The following is a 15,616-nucleotide window of genomic DNA, read 5'->3' as shown; positions in this document are numbered from 1 at the left end:
GAGGATAATGTACAAGGGGCACTACACCAGTAGTGTGTGGCTAAGTTGAGAATTTGGGTCTGATTATAGGCACGCTACGGTAGCCCATACAGTTGCGTTGACCACTGTGTCTGGGTGGCGCAGTGATCAGCGCATTTTGACCACTGTGTCTGGGTGGCGCAGTGATCAGCGCATTTGCTTAGTAAGTAGGACATGCAGGTTCAAATCCTGCTCTGGCACAAATTTGCAACTTTTCCCAGTGGTTAAAATCAATGCCCACACACAGATTTTCCTAAACCTCACCAATCCTTTGCTTCAGCACTCTTCCTTCCCCTTCAACCGTTCTGTCAGAAGAAGGAGCCACTGGCTCCAAAAGCTTGCAAACTTTAATACCTTTATACCTGTGTTCTCCTGCCACTGCTTGGTGAGAATAATTTTCATCTATCCAATTACACTATACTAAAAAAAAAAAAAAAAAAAAAAAAAAAAAAAAAAAAAAAAAAAAAAAAAAAAGAGGATTATTTTCATTGACACCCATCTACATTTGTAACTCTCAAATATGACATGAGAATTCTTTCACATTTAGACTGTTTACTGTACACTCTACTATAGCTACTACCATAGAACTATCAACTTTAGATCTCATCATTTCCCCCCTAAAATAACAAAGCACTTACAAAATAAACCTTCTTACACCAACTTAGGCACTGTATAAAATATATGAAGCAAATATTTTGAGTTCATACTGAGAAAAAATGAGGATTACAAAAATGGAAATCACTTGGCACCATTTCCAAGAGCTTTCTCCATTTTGAAACTATAACAATCATTTGCAGTCACTGAGGTCAGCCAAATATGTTGCGTTCACTGATCACAGATAATAAAAGAAGGCTTTATATTGGTCACATACTATCCAAATCCCATGTAAAAGTATTTCTGCATTTATAGACATTGGGCAATAGATGGTTAACTTCAATGTTTTACTTAAAATCTTGGAATTTTAAAGAGTACTAGATGATATTTATCTGGTGGATTAAGTAGCCTATGCATTCAGCTGTCGTGTGGCTTGATATATTTCTATTCTCTATGCCCAAAGATGTAAGATACATCTCTAATTTTAACTGAATCTGGTTGCATTTTGAAGCTTCTTTCATTTGGAAACAGCGAAAAAGATGTGTTGTTAACTTACCTTGTGTGCATAGTCATCTACTGACGGACCAACAGGGATAACAATACACTGTCTTGGTGACAGCCAAAAAGGCCACTTCCCGGCATAAGACTCTGTGAGAATGGCAATCATCCTCTCTACAGATCCAAGGATTGCACGATGAATTATGACTGGCCTCTTCTTATCACCTGATTCACTGAAAATAGTGAAGCACTATAAACTTCTCTAATGATTCATTTTCTGTTATGTCTGACTATCATCTTAAAGTTTGAGTATTGGCTAAAATAAGCATGAACATTGAACATACTTTGTTAACTTGACTATAGTTTTCAATGTTACAAAAAAATTACCTGACATATGATAAGTTGAATCGAATAGGTAGTTGGAAATCTAACTGAATGGTAGCACACTGATGTGACCTCCGTAATGCATCCATTATTGTTATGTCTATCTTAGGGCCATAGAAGGCCCCATCACCTGGGTTTTCCTTCCAGGGTTCACCAAAAGCATTTAGACTCTCTGCCAATTGCTGAAATTGTAACAGCAGTAATAAAATGTATGAATTTACAGAATGTTTATAAACTTTTCGGATAAAATTAAGAAATATATTACCTTCTCTGCTTCATTCCACATACTAATTTCTCCGAGAAACTTCTCTGGTCGAGTAGACAGTCTTAGTTGAAAAGTAAATCCAAAAACTGAATATACAGATCTCAGAAAGTCTAGTGCTCCTAACATCTCATTATGAATCTGTAAAGATGAAATAAACAAAACTAATATGAGAAAAAGAAAGCAAATCTATTTTTAATCTAACTTATATTACAAAATGTTTATTCCAAATCTGCAATGTAATAATTAAACTGTTCTTAGAATTGGTCAAATAATGTAGCTGAAAAAAGTTATATTACAGAACAACTGTACCATAGCAGAACAGCAATACAAACTTTCTTCTAATTTATTATTTATCCATTCTTTTTCTTTTTTCTGTGCCTATACACTTTATAGTTTTACCTATATTTGTATTCCCAATACCTTCTGTATCTATAGCTTGTGATTGGCTCCCTTACCACTACTGTGATTTTCGAGCCTGATTCTGCCCTACTGTATTATCCATGATTTTGATTACTATGCAACTTTACTGGCTAACTGTTAACCTATAACTGTCTTTAACCACTTACATTTACTTTTGCTTCACACATATAGTCATGTTGTTAGATTTATTCTTTATTTTCACTCTACTGTTGAGTACAATATAAATGGACAGATAAAAAAGTCTACTCCCTACGAAGCAGCAGGAGAAAACACACAAAAAATTATGAAAATGAGCAAGCTTTTGGCGTAAGTGGCTTCTTATTCTGGCAGAAGGGGAAGGAAGAGGGATGAAGGAAAAAGACTGTTGAGGATTACAAAATGGGAGAGTTGCAGAAAAGTTGCCCAGAACCTCAGGTCTGGGGACACTTATCGACAGTATAAGAAGGTAAATCTCCTCTGACTTGGGCTTCTGGGAAATGTTTCCATAACTCTCCCCATTTCCCCAGAACCCTGGGTCAGGGGAATTGACCACACTTGCCATTTTGTCAAATAAGTCTCCCCTGATCCATGGTTCTGGGTTACTTTTCTACAACTCTCCCAGTTTTGCAAGCCTTAGCAGTCCTTTTTCTTCATCCTTTCTGTCAGAAGAGGGTGCCACTGAGTCTGAAAGCTTGCATATTTCCATAAATTTTCTACGTTTTTTCTCCTGGCGCTGCACGGTGAATAGATTTATATCTAGTCATTATGTTATATTCTCAAATGCTAATTATTTTCATTGATATATTAGCCCTACTATTTGTTATGTTATGTTATGTTATTTAGTAGTTAGATGTTCCTTCTACGTTTATATATCAAGGGTCACGAGTCATGAGTCGTGTGTAGATAGCTCAGTTGGTAGAGCAATAGCCTGCGAAAGGCAAAGACAAAGGTTCCAGGTTCGAGTCCCAGACCATAATGATATTTCAATCTGCATGGAAGTTCCAAACTGCACACTCTGCTGCAGAGTGAAAATTCATTTTGGAGACAATCATCAAAAAGATCCTTTCTTCCAGGGGTGTTAATTATGCAAGATATGCAGTAAAGCTTTTGTGATGTTTGGAAGGTAGGGGAATGGTACTGGCAGAAGTAAAGCTATGAGGGTAGGATGTGAGCCATGCCTGGATAGCTCAGTAAGTAAAGCAATTGCCTGGGAAAGGCAAAGGATCTGGCTCGTGTCCCAGTCCAGCATACCTTTTCAATCCACTAGGAAACATTCAAATTCGTTTTTTGTTCACTTTAACATGTGTGTGGGATAAGATAAAAATCACGTGGTATTTATGCTTTCAATAACAATTATCTCTATCTCACATTAACAATGTAAGCATCTAATGCTTTACTAAAAGAAGCATCTGTAGATAGTTTACTACACTAGAGGATTAACAAGGAATTGGCAAAAAGGTATTAGCAATATACACCATTTTCAGGTGAGAGAAAAAAATGGGGGAAAAGAGGGGTATATCTACACATTGGATGGAAGGAAAAATAGCCCCAAATCCTACATTTGAGAAAATAAAATGACGAAAATTTCCCTTAGCACATGAGTCCAAAAGTAAAGTTTCAAATCCATAATATTATCAGCACAGAGGTACTGGTAGATGGCAGAAAAGAAATGTAAATAGAAGATGAAAGAGTCAAATGGAAATGAATGAATGCTCTCAGGTGGCGGGCAAGGCTTACTATAAGAATAATGATGATAACAGGGGAAAATGATGATGGTGATTTTAAAAATGAAATAATATTTCAAGGAGATAATGACAAATTAGAAAGTAAACAGAAGAGAGGATAGAGGGTAAAATAAAACAACAGGGAATCTCTTCAGTATATACATGACTTTTGCCATAATTCTGGGTGGAACTTACGCTGCTCTTTATGCTTTGTCCTCCGAGCAAAGGACTAACAGAGGAGAAGTATTATTGTTTGAAGCTCAAGAATATTTGTAAGGTACATCTCTCTCTAACAGTTTTGTGTGTTGTTTGCAAATGACAAATAAATGTTGTGAATCATTATTGCTTAAACTCTTCCTGAGAGTTACTTGCTATAAGAAAAGTAAAGAAACAAGAAAGATATTTGGTTGGAAAACCAAAAGGCACAGAAAGGTCTACTATATCCCACTCAATGCCACTGAGTCTGGAGTGGTAGTGCCTACTTATGAAGAACCTAGCAAGACTTTCAGGAAGTCTTGGATATAATGCATTATTGGAAAACTAAAAAGAATGAGAGTTATGTGACTGATCAGTCAGACAACAGAGCAAGATGCAGCACTATTTTAGAACATTTATCTCTTTGTTTTTGGTTTGAGGGTCAATTTGTTACTTCAACACTAACACAGAGAAGCAGAATAATCCATCAATGATGTATAAATTACTGCCTGAAATGTAAAATACAGAATGTTTATCTGTATAAATTGTCACATTTATGGTGAGTGGTAGGTCAAAAGTTATAACAGCTGCACAAAACAAATGTAGCTACTCCAGTGAGACAAGCTGATGGGCTACTTATGGAGTGTTACCTTTGTCTTACTGCACTTCATGACCATGAATTTAAAAGAATACCTTCTGCTGCCAATGCCAGGGGGTGGTAATGGCTATGGGTTGTGAACTTCAGGTTTAAAGAGGATTAAAAAGTGCAGCTTTGAAATTACTTTTGAAAAATTCACACTATATGGTGGTATGATAGGAAGGGATGATTTAAAAATTAAATGGCAATACTGATAACCATGCAGAATTATGTGTACCTGATATCTTTAATAAAGATCTGATTGATGAAATATATTAACCAATGAGCCTTTGAAGTCAACAAATAACAACTACCTGATAAAGAACGGAATTAAAAAAAGACTGAAAAATAGAGTAACTAATCATGCTTTTAGTGTGAATGCCAATATCAGCATAAAAAAAAGCAATATGAGCTCAGAGCTGGCATTAAAGAGAAGCAGTAGCATAATGTTCCAGCCACTGACGAGAGAATAAAGCCTATAAAAATCATTACCTATTATTAACGCCTTAGATGCCAAAAAGTGCAAAGCTTGTTAAGAAAGCAGTTACCAATAAAAGTAGTTAAAATATTTTTGTGTTGGAATATATGATTGTCATAAAGTAAAGCATTTGAACACATTCAAGGTATAAAGGAATTATTGTAAAACACATTTGTGGTGCTGCTGAAATCTATAATCTTGCAAGTTTCATTTTACACAATCAATATTAAAGCATGTGGCTTGAAACATTTATTGAAAATGAAGCTTTACGTGTCACCAGTCATCCAAAAGAAAACATGACAATTACAGAACCTGATGGAACTAAAGTCTGTCATATTTGACATGAGATATTTCTGTAAAAAGGCCTATTATACTTGATTTATAATCTTTGGAACCTATTGTTTTAGATATAACAAAACAAACACACTGACAACATTATGAAAAGGGCAGTTCGTTACTCACCATGCAGTGGAGATGGTGAGTCGCGGACAGGCACATCAAAAAGACCTCAGTGGTCAGACAGTGTGTGTGTGTGTGTGTGTGTGTGTGTGTGTGTGTGTGGGGGGGGGGGGGGGTGTCTCCTTCAGAAGAAGGCCTTTTGGTCAAAAGCTTACATGTTTAGCAGTCTTTTTGTTGTGCCTGTCTGTGACTCAACATCTCCACTATATTATGGGTAAAAATCTATTCTTTTCATAATACTGTCATTATTCCATCCTCGATTGTCTATTATTTGAAAAGAATCAGTATACAATCTGAGAAATTGGATAAATGATTGATCATCAGAAATCATCACTCCTCTGACTAACCTGTTCCACTGTACAAAATATGTGAGCATCATCCTGCTGGAAGCGCCTAACTCTGGTAAGCCCTGTGAGTGCACCAGATAACTCGTTCCGATGTAGCACTCCGAAGTCTGCTAGACGAAGTGGCAGTTCACGCCAGGATCGAGTGCGCTGGTCGAACATTAAGCTGAAATGAACAATACCAACGAAGTTTTATGATGATCTTCTTTTTCATAATCCATGTCTGTTACAAGAGGAGTCTTCACACACCTAAGAGTAAAAGCATTGAGTTGCTGACAAGTTAAAAATAATAACAATAAATTTGAAAAACTTGCTCCTTTCAGATAAATCCTTTAATGATCTAGGGCACAACTGCACAACTCCACCAGTTTTCCCCCCTCTGTCCTGTCACCCCTCCCTATCCATACTACCAAGTCACTGTCGTTGAGCACCACACAAAAACACGAGTTTTGATGCCTGTGTGTTGAATTCCTGTCCTGTGCTTCTGCTGCCTCTCCATCTTGCACACCTGTTGCCTCACACCGAGCCACCAGCTATCCTCTCCAACACTTCCCCCTACTTCCCACCTCTTTCTTCCTCTACCCACCGCACCCACCACAACCCCTCCCCCCAATCCATGTGATAAACTGCACTCACAGCCACAGCATTGAGAGTGTCCAACTGGCACTATGAAGCTGCACGTGTGTGTGTGTGTGTGTGTGTGTGTGTGTGTGTGTGTGTGTGTGTGGAGGGGGGGGAGACACTTCAACTATAATTTGACAAGAGTGCTTTACACTGCCACTCGTGTGCACCATCAGCTCACGTGAGCATTGTCAGTAGAGACCTGATGCGATTTTAATTGTTGTTTGTCATGGCTGTATGTTCATGTGCTGCATTAGTTCACTTGGTACTGGAAAGTGTGTTATAGTTGTTGGCAATGAACGTATATGAGGTGAAGTGTTGGAATTGCAGAATTTTATTACTTTGTGTGTGTGTGTGTGTGTGTGTGTGTGTGTGTGTGTGTGAACTTTTGTTACATTTGTGCAGATTTTATTTGTGGTTCAAGAAGGTGGCCCTTGGCTAAAGCAGTGAAACAAGCGTATACCTTGTATTTCAAGTGCCAAGTAAGAGACCAAGATAAATTGTGGGCTCCACTTGTGTATTTCACCTTGTGTTTGACTACACAATGTTTGGATGCATGGTAAAAATGCTCCCAAGGAATTTGGGTTGCCTGCTATTTATTGTGGACCTACAAACTGTGCACCTGACTGCTGTTTTAGTATGATACCTCCCTTGAGGAAAAGAGCCAATACAATGAGGAAGAGGAATATTCAATACCCTGACACCCCACCTATTGTTCGCCCTGTGGCTCATGGTGAAGGACTGCCAGTTCCTGTTCCCCCACTTGTACCAATATCAAGCAGTGATAGCGATGATGCTGAATTGACACATACAGCTGAAAAAGCGCAATCATCTGTCAGTTACACTGACCCTGCATTTACACCTACACTGACACCTGGAGAACCACACAGTGTGAACTCAAGTGATCTGATTAAGGATTTAGATCTTCCAAAGCATAAATCCGAAATCTTGGGCCTCAACCTGCAGCACTGAAATCTCCTCTCTGACACAGTACGTTTGTCTGTGTTTCAGGATCGTCTGAAAAAAGTTGAGTGTCATTTCAGTACTGAAGGCAACGTTACAATCAGCAGTGACTCTGACTGTTTGTTGGAAGACCTGAACATTACATACAAACCAGATATGTGGAGACAATTTATAGATGGCTCAAAAATAACCTGAAACCAATATTGTTACACTGTAGTACTGAAAGACCATCCATCCATGTTGCATATAACTGTCTTAGCTAAAGAACATTGTAAACTGTTTTAATTCCAATAAGCATGAATGACTGGTATGTGGAGACTTTAAATTCACTGCAATGTTGCTGGATACGCAAGAGGATTACACTAAGCATGCTGCTACTGTGTGAGTGGGACAGTCATGCAAAATAAAAACATCACACACAGAGGGAATGGCCTCCATGAACGGCTCTGGAGCCTGGGTCAAAAAATAGTGACGAAGAACCTCTTGTGATTCTGAACAAAATTGTTCTTCCACAACTGTAGGAAATTGCAGAAACCTCGTGGAAAAACTCATTCACACTTATGAGGCCATTGACTGCAACATGACCCTGAAGATGAAAATGTGTTCCCTGAGCACTGTGGTGCATTCATGTATGAGCACGGTGACCAGTTCCACCATGAGATTTCTCCCACGGAACAGAAGTACACAGGGCAGTGGACTACTTGTATATGTCCTATTGATTACAGCAGCAATATATGTGAAACATAAAGTTATAACACTGGGTAAGGAGACAATTTTAATCATGATATTCATGTTCAATGCATCAAAATCTATAAAAACTCTCTACTTTGGTTTCTGCAAAAAATTCACTATGGATCAGTATTATTTACATTCTGCCAAATCTTTTTTGTACCATAATTACACAGATATGTAGTTTGCGTGAATGGCAACACCTACAGAAAATTTTCAAGAAATGAAATGTGTAGCTGCCTGATATTGCACCATGATATATTTTCACACTGATAGCTCATACGACTGCTGCCTTTGAATTTTTACAAATGAGCAATAGACGGCACTAATGTCATGTGATGTTACTATTGTTTTAAAATTTGTCATTGTTATTGTCAAAATTGTTTCTTTTAACTCCCAATGCCAACAAATTATTCAACCAGTGTTGTAAAAAATGTAACTTTTTCTTGAAGATTTCTGATGGAAGGACTTTTTATGATGTATGTAAAGGCCAAGCTCAACAACAATGCCTCGAATCGCTTAATTTAACTCTTGATAATCTATAACCTTCACAAAAGTTTGTTTACAGTTGGTCTGTAGAATTTCTATGTAGTTGTAGTCTGTCAGTGATGAATTTAATGAATGCTGATTTGCAACAGTTGTCCCAAAAACATTGATGTTGTGCGCAACATGGTTGACGAGTATTACTATACGCTTACTGTGAAACAAAGCATCCTCAGACACACTGGAGACAGCAGTGCACACTGAATTTACATGAACATTTCGCTGTGAAAAATGAGTTTGTTTGTAATTATTCACTGCAAAACTATGATGACCTTACATGTATTTGTTTTAACATAAAATATCTTTTACGAAACTGAAATAATTAACTAATAATCGTACAGCAGTGCCTTTAATATATGGATGTAAGAACAAAAGAAGAAAATGTGTTTTACTCAGTTAAGGATAATTACAGACCAAGATGATAGAAATGCCTTAATTAATAAATACTAAGTATTCTTCATATGCTTAGAATGTATTTCATGTACCACTGTAATGTTATAAGCAGCTGCACTTTCAGTAGGTACAATTTTCTAATTTCTTTGTCCATTGACAACATACAGTCTGAAGAACAGTAAATGATTATACCCAATAATTTATTACAAATGATATTGAGATGGTAATTATTGCAGAAGCTGCCCAAACCACTAATTTTGGCCATGAGCATCATGATGTTTCAGTGTTACCTTTGATACAAAGTATTTAGTCGTGTGTATGATATGATATAGTTATCCTATTTCATCCATAATATCTGCCATCATATCAGTATCACAATGACTAATTTAGGTACTTTATATGCAGAATTCCCTACTTACCAGTGTCCTGGACAATTCATAGGCTTCAGGGCATATTTTTCTTTTTCGACATCAAATGAAAACATATTTTCCTGTAACAGAAATGAGGAATGTAACTAAGAACTAGAACAAAAGAGTTGAAGAGTAAAACTCAATTGCTAGTTCTGGCAGAAAGAAAAAAAAAAAAAAAAAAAAAAAAAAAAAAAAAAAAAAAAAAAAAAAAAAAAAAGGGGGGGTCACAAAACTACAACTGCAAGCGGTTATGAATGACTGAATTTCATATTTTTTCATTGGTTCATCCATAAACTTTTATAGATTTTACCATGAAAGAATGAGTCATCTAAATATTCTTGTCTATGACGTAAATTGAGAGTACTGTAATCTGTTTACCACTAATCAATAGGAGAGGGGAAAATTATACAATATTAGGAAACTCCCCACATTATTTTTCCTTCTTTTACCCATGCTAAATATGACAAGAGCCACATTCAAAAGTGTATCCAGCAACGAGCCTAAGAAGGCAGTTGGTCCCCTATCATACAAAAAAATGGTTATGATCTTCACAAACCAAACTCAAATTCTATCCTGCAACAAACACGAACATTTCAATTCAGGGTCAGTATGAAGAATGTCAGAACATGTAATGGATACTATGTGGTAGCAAATGTAGACAGAGCCATTTGTTGTGAAATCTCAATTGTTTTGCCATGCACTGTTATTGTCCTTGCAACTCAAAAAGGTGGACAGCTCTGGGTTCTTAAAGCTTCCAGTAGTACTGTACTTTCAATTTGTGACATTCTGTCTTTTGTTAGCAGCCAATGTCAAAAACTACTAAAAATGTGAATATACCAAGTATTCACAAGTATCTGAATGCCTCACAGAAAAATATGTACAAATGTCACAGAAACTATATCTTGTTAGTTAAGTACGCTGTAGGTAGAAGAAAGCTGTTATAAAGTGGTGAGTAAAAGGTCTTCAAAGTTTACTGGTAGGTCCCTTGCTTGTCAGGGGGAGATAAAACAAAATTATTCATTGTAGACATGAAACCAGTGCTGAATTATATAGTTACAGTATTATTAAACACCATTATCTCCAACCAGCAGCACATTTAAACAAGAAATTTACAAATGTAGTATTGTGCTGGTAACAATTAAAAGTGAATTTGTAACTGCACTGAATCTTTCAAACTGGGCTCACCACTCACTGGTAGTTTATAGACACTACAATTCACAGGTCTTTTGATTTGCAAAAATTATAGGAATAATAAGGACTAAGGTTTAATACCCAGTTGGCAAATTCTCTCCTCAGAATCCAGATGCATGTCAGAAAAAACATTGTGTGCAAATTGAATGTTTGTAATTTATGCTGATACGTTTATGCATAATTGTTTATCATCAATTAGAATGTGATGTGTTGGCTTGTTTTTGTATGTTTCAAGTTTGCTGTGATTTACTTGAACATATTGGCATTGGCACAACCACTGTGTAGGTGCACATCTGTACTGCAGATGGATGGCTGTGCACTGTTATGCACCATTCAAACACCATAAGCTGATGCTGATATCATTGGCCATGGTTCGCAATAACAGACTTGAGAAACCACAAAACATCTTCCTGTTGGAAATATTAATAATATGGAGGAAGCTAATGAATAGCCATTTCTAAGGCATATAATCACAACTCTTCATACTGAGCAGATATATGGAAGTTGTGAACTGACAATATATTGCCCAGTCAATACAGAAGACACAATGAACAAGAAATCCTTTGTATTAACTATTACATTTATTGAACATGTTTCCAATTTTAATCAAAATGTTCACAAGATTTGGTTCTGGAAAATTATTCTGAATTTTGAAGTACTGTTGTTCATCTTACTAGGTCAATTTTTAATCTAGAACTAGTCTATAGCAGAAGAGAGAACTGAAGCACAATCTTTGTTACTAACCAATATAAAATATCTTTGCTGGTTTTTTCAATGAAGAGAGAGGTGGGGGGGAGATCAAATCTAAGATTCCTTGAGACATATTAACAATGCACTAGCACTAAACTCACAGTAAAGGTCCATGAGAAACTTGAGTTATTTCATGGTAAAGAAATAATCCAAATAAAATAAACATTTTTCCATGGAAAGCCAAACACAGTACATCACTGGGAAGAAAAATGCTGTATCATATTTGAAGGAACCACCATGGCATTCGTTTAGAAGAGCATTGTCCTTTATCAGTACTTTTTCACTTTCTGGATGAGGATTTATGGAATTTCTGAAACAGCTTGCAATGCTTATTGCTCCATTGAACTTGTGTACAAATGTTTGAGTCATAATCTTTTACATTCCATGTACAAATAAGTAAACTTACTGCATAGTGGGCCCAATGGCCAGATGTCTGCCAAAGTTTGGAATTGTAAATATTTGGAGTCACAACTTCGTGGAATCCTCTTTTCCTGTACTCTTGCTTTATAAATTCAATAAGAGTGTTATATATGTGGGCTCCTTTTGGTAAGAAAAAGCAAGATCCTGCACTCAACTCATGGAAAAAGAACAATTCTTGTTCCTGAAAAAATGAAAGTAAGCCACAATTGCATAATTTGTGAAAAATTATGAAGTTAACATACACACATTCAATAAATAAACAAATATTAAGAAACCTCTGGTGCCTTATTAAATAGTATACAAAATCAGTAGTATGTGTAACTTAATCTTTTGTCATGACCTCCTTGAATGCGAATTCCCAGCTTGCCTGCTTTAGTGGTTCTTACTGGATATTTCTTGCATTTCATGCATGACAATAGACTCACAGTCACTTGATGTACTGACCTTGAATAATATTTTATTTTATATTTACAAATTTTTACCTGTCATCTACATGGTTTTTTCTGGCAGAATTCTTTAATGATTTGTCCTACATTTCTGCCACATTCAGCATGAATGCAAATCTTAACTCATCAACTAAGGGAAGTCATTGGCCTGATAATTCTTATTGTTGTGACAGAATAGAAGCAACAAAAATGTTTCAGGATGTATAAAACGGTAGGGTCACTTTGCACTTATCTACTACAAGAAGGAAGGAAGGAAGACTAGGGTTTAACACCCTCTCCATAACCAGGTAATTAGAAGTGGTGCATAAAGCTCAGATTATAGAAGAAAATTAACCATATCATAGGAAGTATCCTGGCATTTACTGTGAATGAGTTAGGAAAACCACAGAAAACCTAAATGCTGATGGCTGGATGGGGGATACAAACCACTCTCATCCTGAATACGAGAGTGTATAATGACTATGATGTGGGTGAGTGGATTGGAGAGAATAAAGGAAGGGGAGACTACTGTTGGTGGGATGAGAGTTTGGTGGTTGGGTAGAGGAGACTGAGATCAGGAGTATTACAGCATTGCTAGTATAGCTCCTATCTACATAGCTTATAAAAGATGGTCCTGGGGGCAAAGATCCAGATGGCATGGGTTGTGAATCAGCCATTGAAATCTAGCATCTTGTGCTCAGTAGTATGTTCATCACTGGGTGATCAACTCTACTCTGTGCCAACGTTTGGTAGTAGACATTAATTTGGATCAACAGTTGGCTAGTGGTCATGCCCACAGAAAATGCTGTACAAAAACTGCAGCAGAGCTTGCATAAGACTAGGCTGCTTTTACAGGAGTTCCTGCCTCTGATAGGATAGGATAAGGCTGTAACAGGGTGGGAGTTCCTCATTTCCGTGCATGTTTATTAATAGTTGAAGCCTGGCAAAGGAACGGTTTAGTTGTTCCAGTCTGGAACATTATTCAGTGATGAAGGGGGCGGTCCTATGCAGCTGATTCTTGGGGATGGTAGGAGAATTAGGGGAATGTGAGATATGGCATGGGAAATACATTTGTGGACTAGGTTTGAGGGACTGTGCCTGTCTGTGATAACCTTAGTGAAACCTTCAGCATACTGGGCAAGGGAATTCTTGTCACTGCTGATGCACCGTCCATGATTATGAGACTATATGGAAGTGAGTTTTTGGTGTGAAAGGTATGAGAACTGTTGAAATGGAGGTTCTATTGATGGTTAGAAGGAGGCATCAGAGAGGTGAAGGTGGCACATTGGACTGAGGAGCATCAGGTGAGCTGTATGGGAGAGGTTTTGAAGTTGTGGAGGAATGAGAGTACAGTGTCTTGGAACTGGGTCCAGATCATGAAGATATCATCAATGAACCTGAACCAGACACGGGGTTTTAAAGTTTTGGGAGGCTAGGTAAGTTTCCTATAGACAGCCTATAGACAGACTGATACAAGGAGGTATCATGTTGGTGCTCTTAGCTGTGCTGCAGGTTTGTTTGCATATTTTCTCCTCAAAGGAAAAGAATTTATGTATGAGGATGCAGCTGATAGAAATGAAGTGGTAGGTTTAGAGTCGAAAGGACACTGGGAGAGGTTGCGTTCGATAGCAGGAAGGCCTTGGGTGGGGTAGATATTAATGCATAGGAAGGTGGACTCAATAACAATGCGTATAAATACAAGCGCTAATGGGGTGAGGATGGTTGAGAGTTGGTGAAGGAAGTTGTTCCTATCTTCAGTACGAGAGGTAACGCTATGGAAAATTGGTTGGAGGTGTTGAGCATCATGACCAGAGATTCTTTCAGTGGGTGCACAGTAACCAGAATTGCTGGGAAGAGTGTAGGTCACTGTGTAGGGGGATTGTTGGGGTGAGAAGGGAGATGGATTTAGGGGAAGGATTCTGATGTGGGCCCAAGGATTTGAGTAGCGATTGGAGGCTATGCTGGACATCTGGGATGGGATCACTGTGGCAGCACTTGTAGACCGAGGAGTCAGACAACTGGTACACACCTTGTGTCGGATAATCAATGTGCTTCATCACAACAGTGGTACAGCCTTTGTCTAAAGAAAGGATGATTAAATCAGGGTCTCTCTTGAGACTGTGGATGGCTGTTCTTTCTTCCACTGAAATGTTCATGTTATTGGGGTGGGACATGGGGAAGGATAGTGCCATTCCAACTCACACTCCCAACTCACTACCTTACCTGTCCAATCCATCCACCCAGCACTTCCTGCTCCAGTCCTGTCACAGGCTTATCCAATCCCATCAGAGGCTGGGCCACCTGTGAAAGCCACCATGTCTTGTCCCAACTCTACTGCAAACACTGCACAGCCTTTTATTGATATGACTACCAACCACCTGTCCACCAGGATGAATGGCCACTGCCAAACTGTTGCCACGCACAAAGCTGACCACCTCATAGCACAACATGCAGCTGACAACAACTTGCTCAATTTCAATGATTGCTTCACAACCCAGACCATCTGGATCCTTCCCTCCACCATGAGCTTCTCTGAACTACGCAGAAGGGACTTATCCTTGCAAACACATCCTTCATTCCCCAGTATAGCATGAACAAACATGATTTATGGAACATAGCACTTTATAGAGCCAACATAAAATACAACGAAGTACAGGTTGCACGTAACACTGAACACACACTCATTTGCGATCACTTTGGTGGCTCACCAGAGTGCTCCAAGGGGGCGACTCAGGTGGCCTCTATAAGTGGGTCTGTGAACTGTATGGCTGTGTGATCTCCAAAATCAAGCAGGTCGTGAGTGAAGGTACACTAGATAGTATGGCAAAGTTGGAGTTGAGGAATTCCTGTAAGATAACCAGGGGGTGGTTAGGTGGGAGAGCGTGAGGGCCATGGTCAGACGGTGGTATGAACTGGGAAAGGAAAGGTTCAATGTTGGAATTAAGTTAGTTTTGGTTAGAGGTATCGGTAGCAAATATGTTTCCACTGTACAGATTAGGAGTGGGACAGTAAGATACACACACACACACACACACACACACACACACACACACACACACAGGGTGGTCCATTAATACTGACCGGGCCAAATATCTCACGAAATAAGCATAAAACAAAAAAATTACAAAGAATGAAACTCATCTAGCTTGAAGGGGGAAACCAGATGGCACTATGGT

At 38.1% G+C, this 15,616-nt stretch overlaps 1 protein-coding gene across 5 annotated transcripts in view; it reads right to left on the bottom strand.

Annotated features, from left to right (window-relative positions):
• Positions 1–15,616, bottom strand: part of LOC124612518 (threonine--tRNA ligase 1, cytoplasmic) — a 145,734-nt gene that overhangs the window by 17,880 nt on the left and 112,238 nt on the right. For all 5 annotated transcript variants that reach the window (XM_047140776.1, XM_047140772.1, XM_047140774.1 and 2 more), the window contains 6 exons: positions 12,002–12,196; positions 9,664–9,734; positions 5,999–6,161; positions 1,760–1,897; positions 1,498–1,676; positions 1,169–1,343 (listed from right to left, as the gene is read on the bottom strand). In XM_047140776.1, coding sequence (XP_046996732.1) covers positions 1,169–1,343; positions 1,498–1,676; positions 1,760–1,897; positions 5,999–6,161; positions 9,664–9,734; positions 12,002–12,196 — 921 coding nt within the window. The remainder of the gene's footprint in view (positions 1–1,168; positions 1,344–1,497; positions 1,677–1,759; positions 1,898–5,998; positions 6,162–9,663; positions 9,735–12,001; positions 12,197–15,616) is intronic.

Source organism: Schistocerca americana, chromosome 4 (assembly GCF_021461395.2).
Source record: "Schistocerca americana isolate TAMUIC-IGC-003095 chromosome 4, iqSchAmer2.1, whole genome shotgun sequence".
In the NCBI taxonomy this organism is placed as follows: Eukaryota; Metazoa; Arthropoda; class Insecta; order Orthoptera; family Acrididae; genus Schistocerca; species Schistocerca americana.
This window is presented reverse-complemented; position numbering and strand designations above follow the sequence as displayed.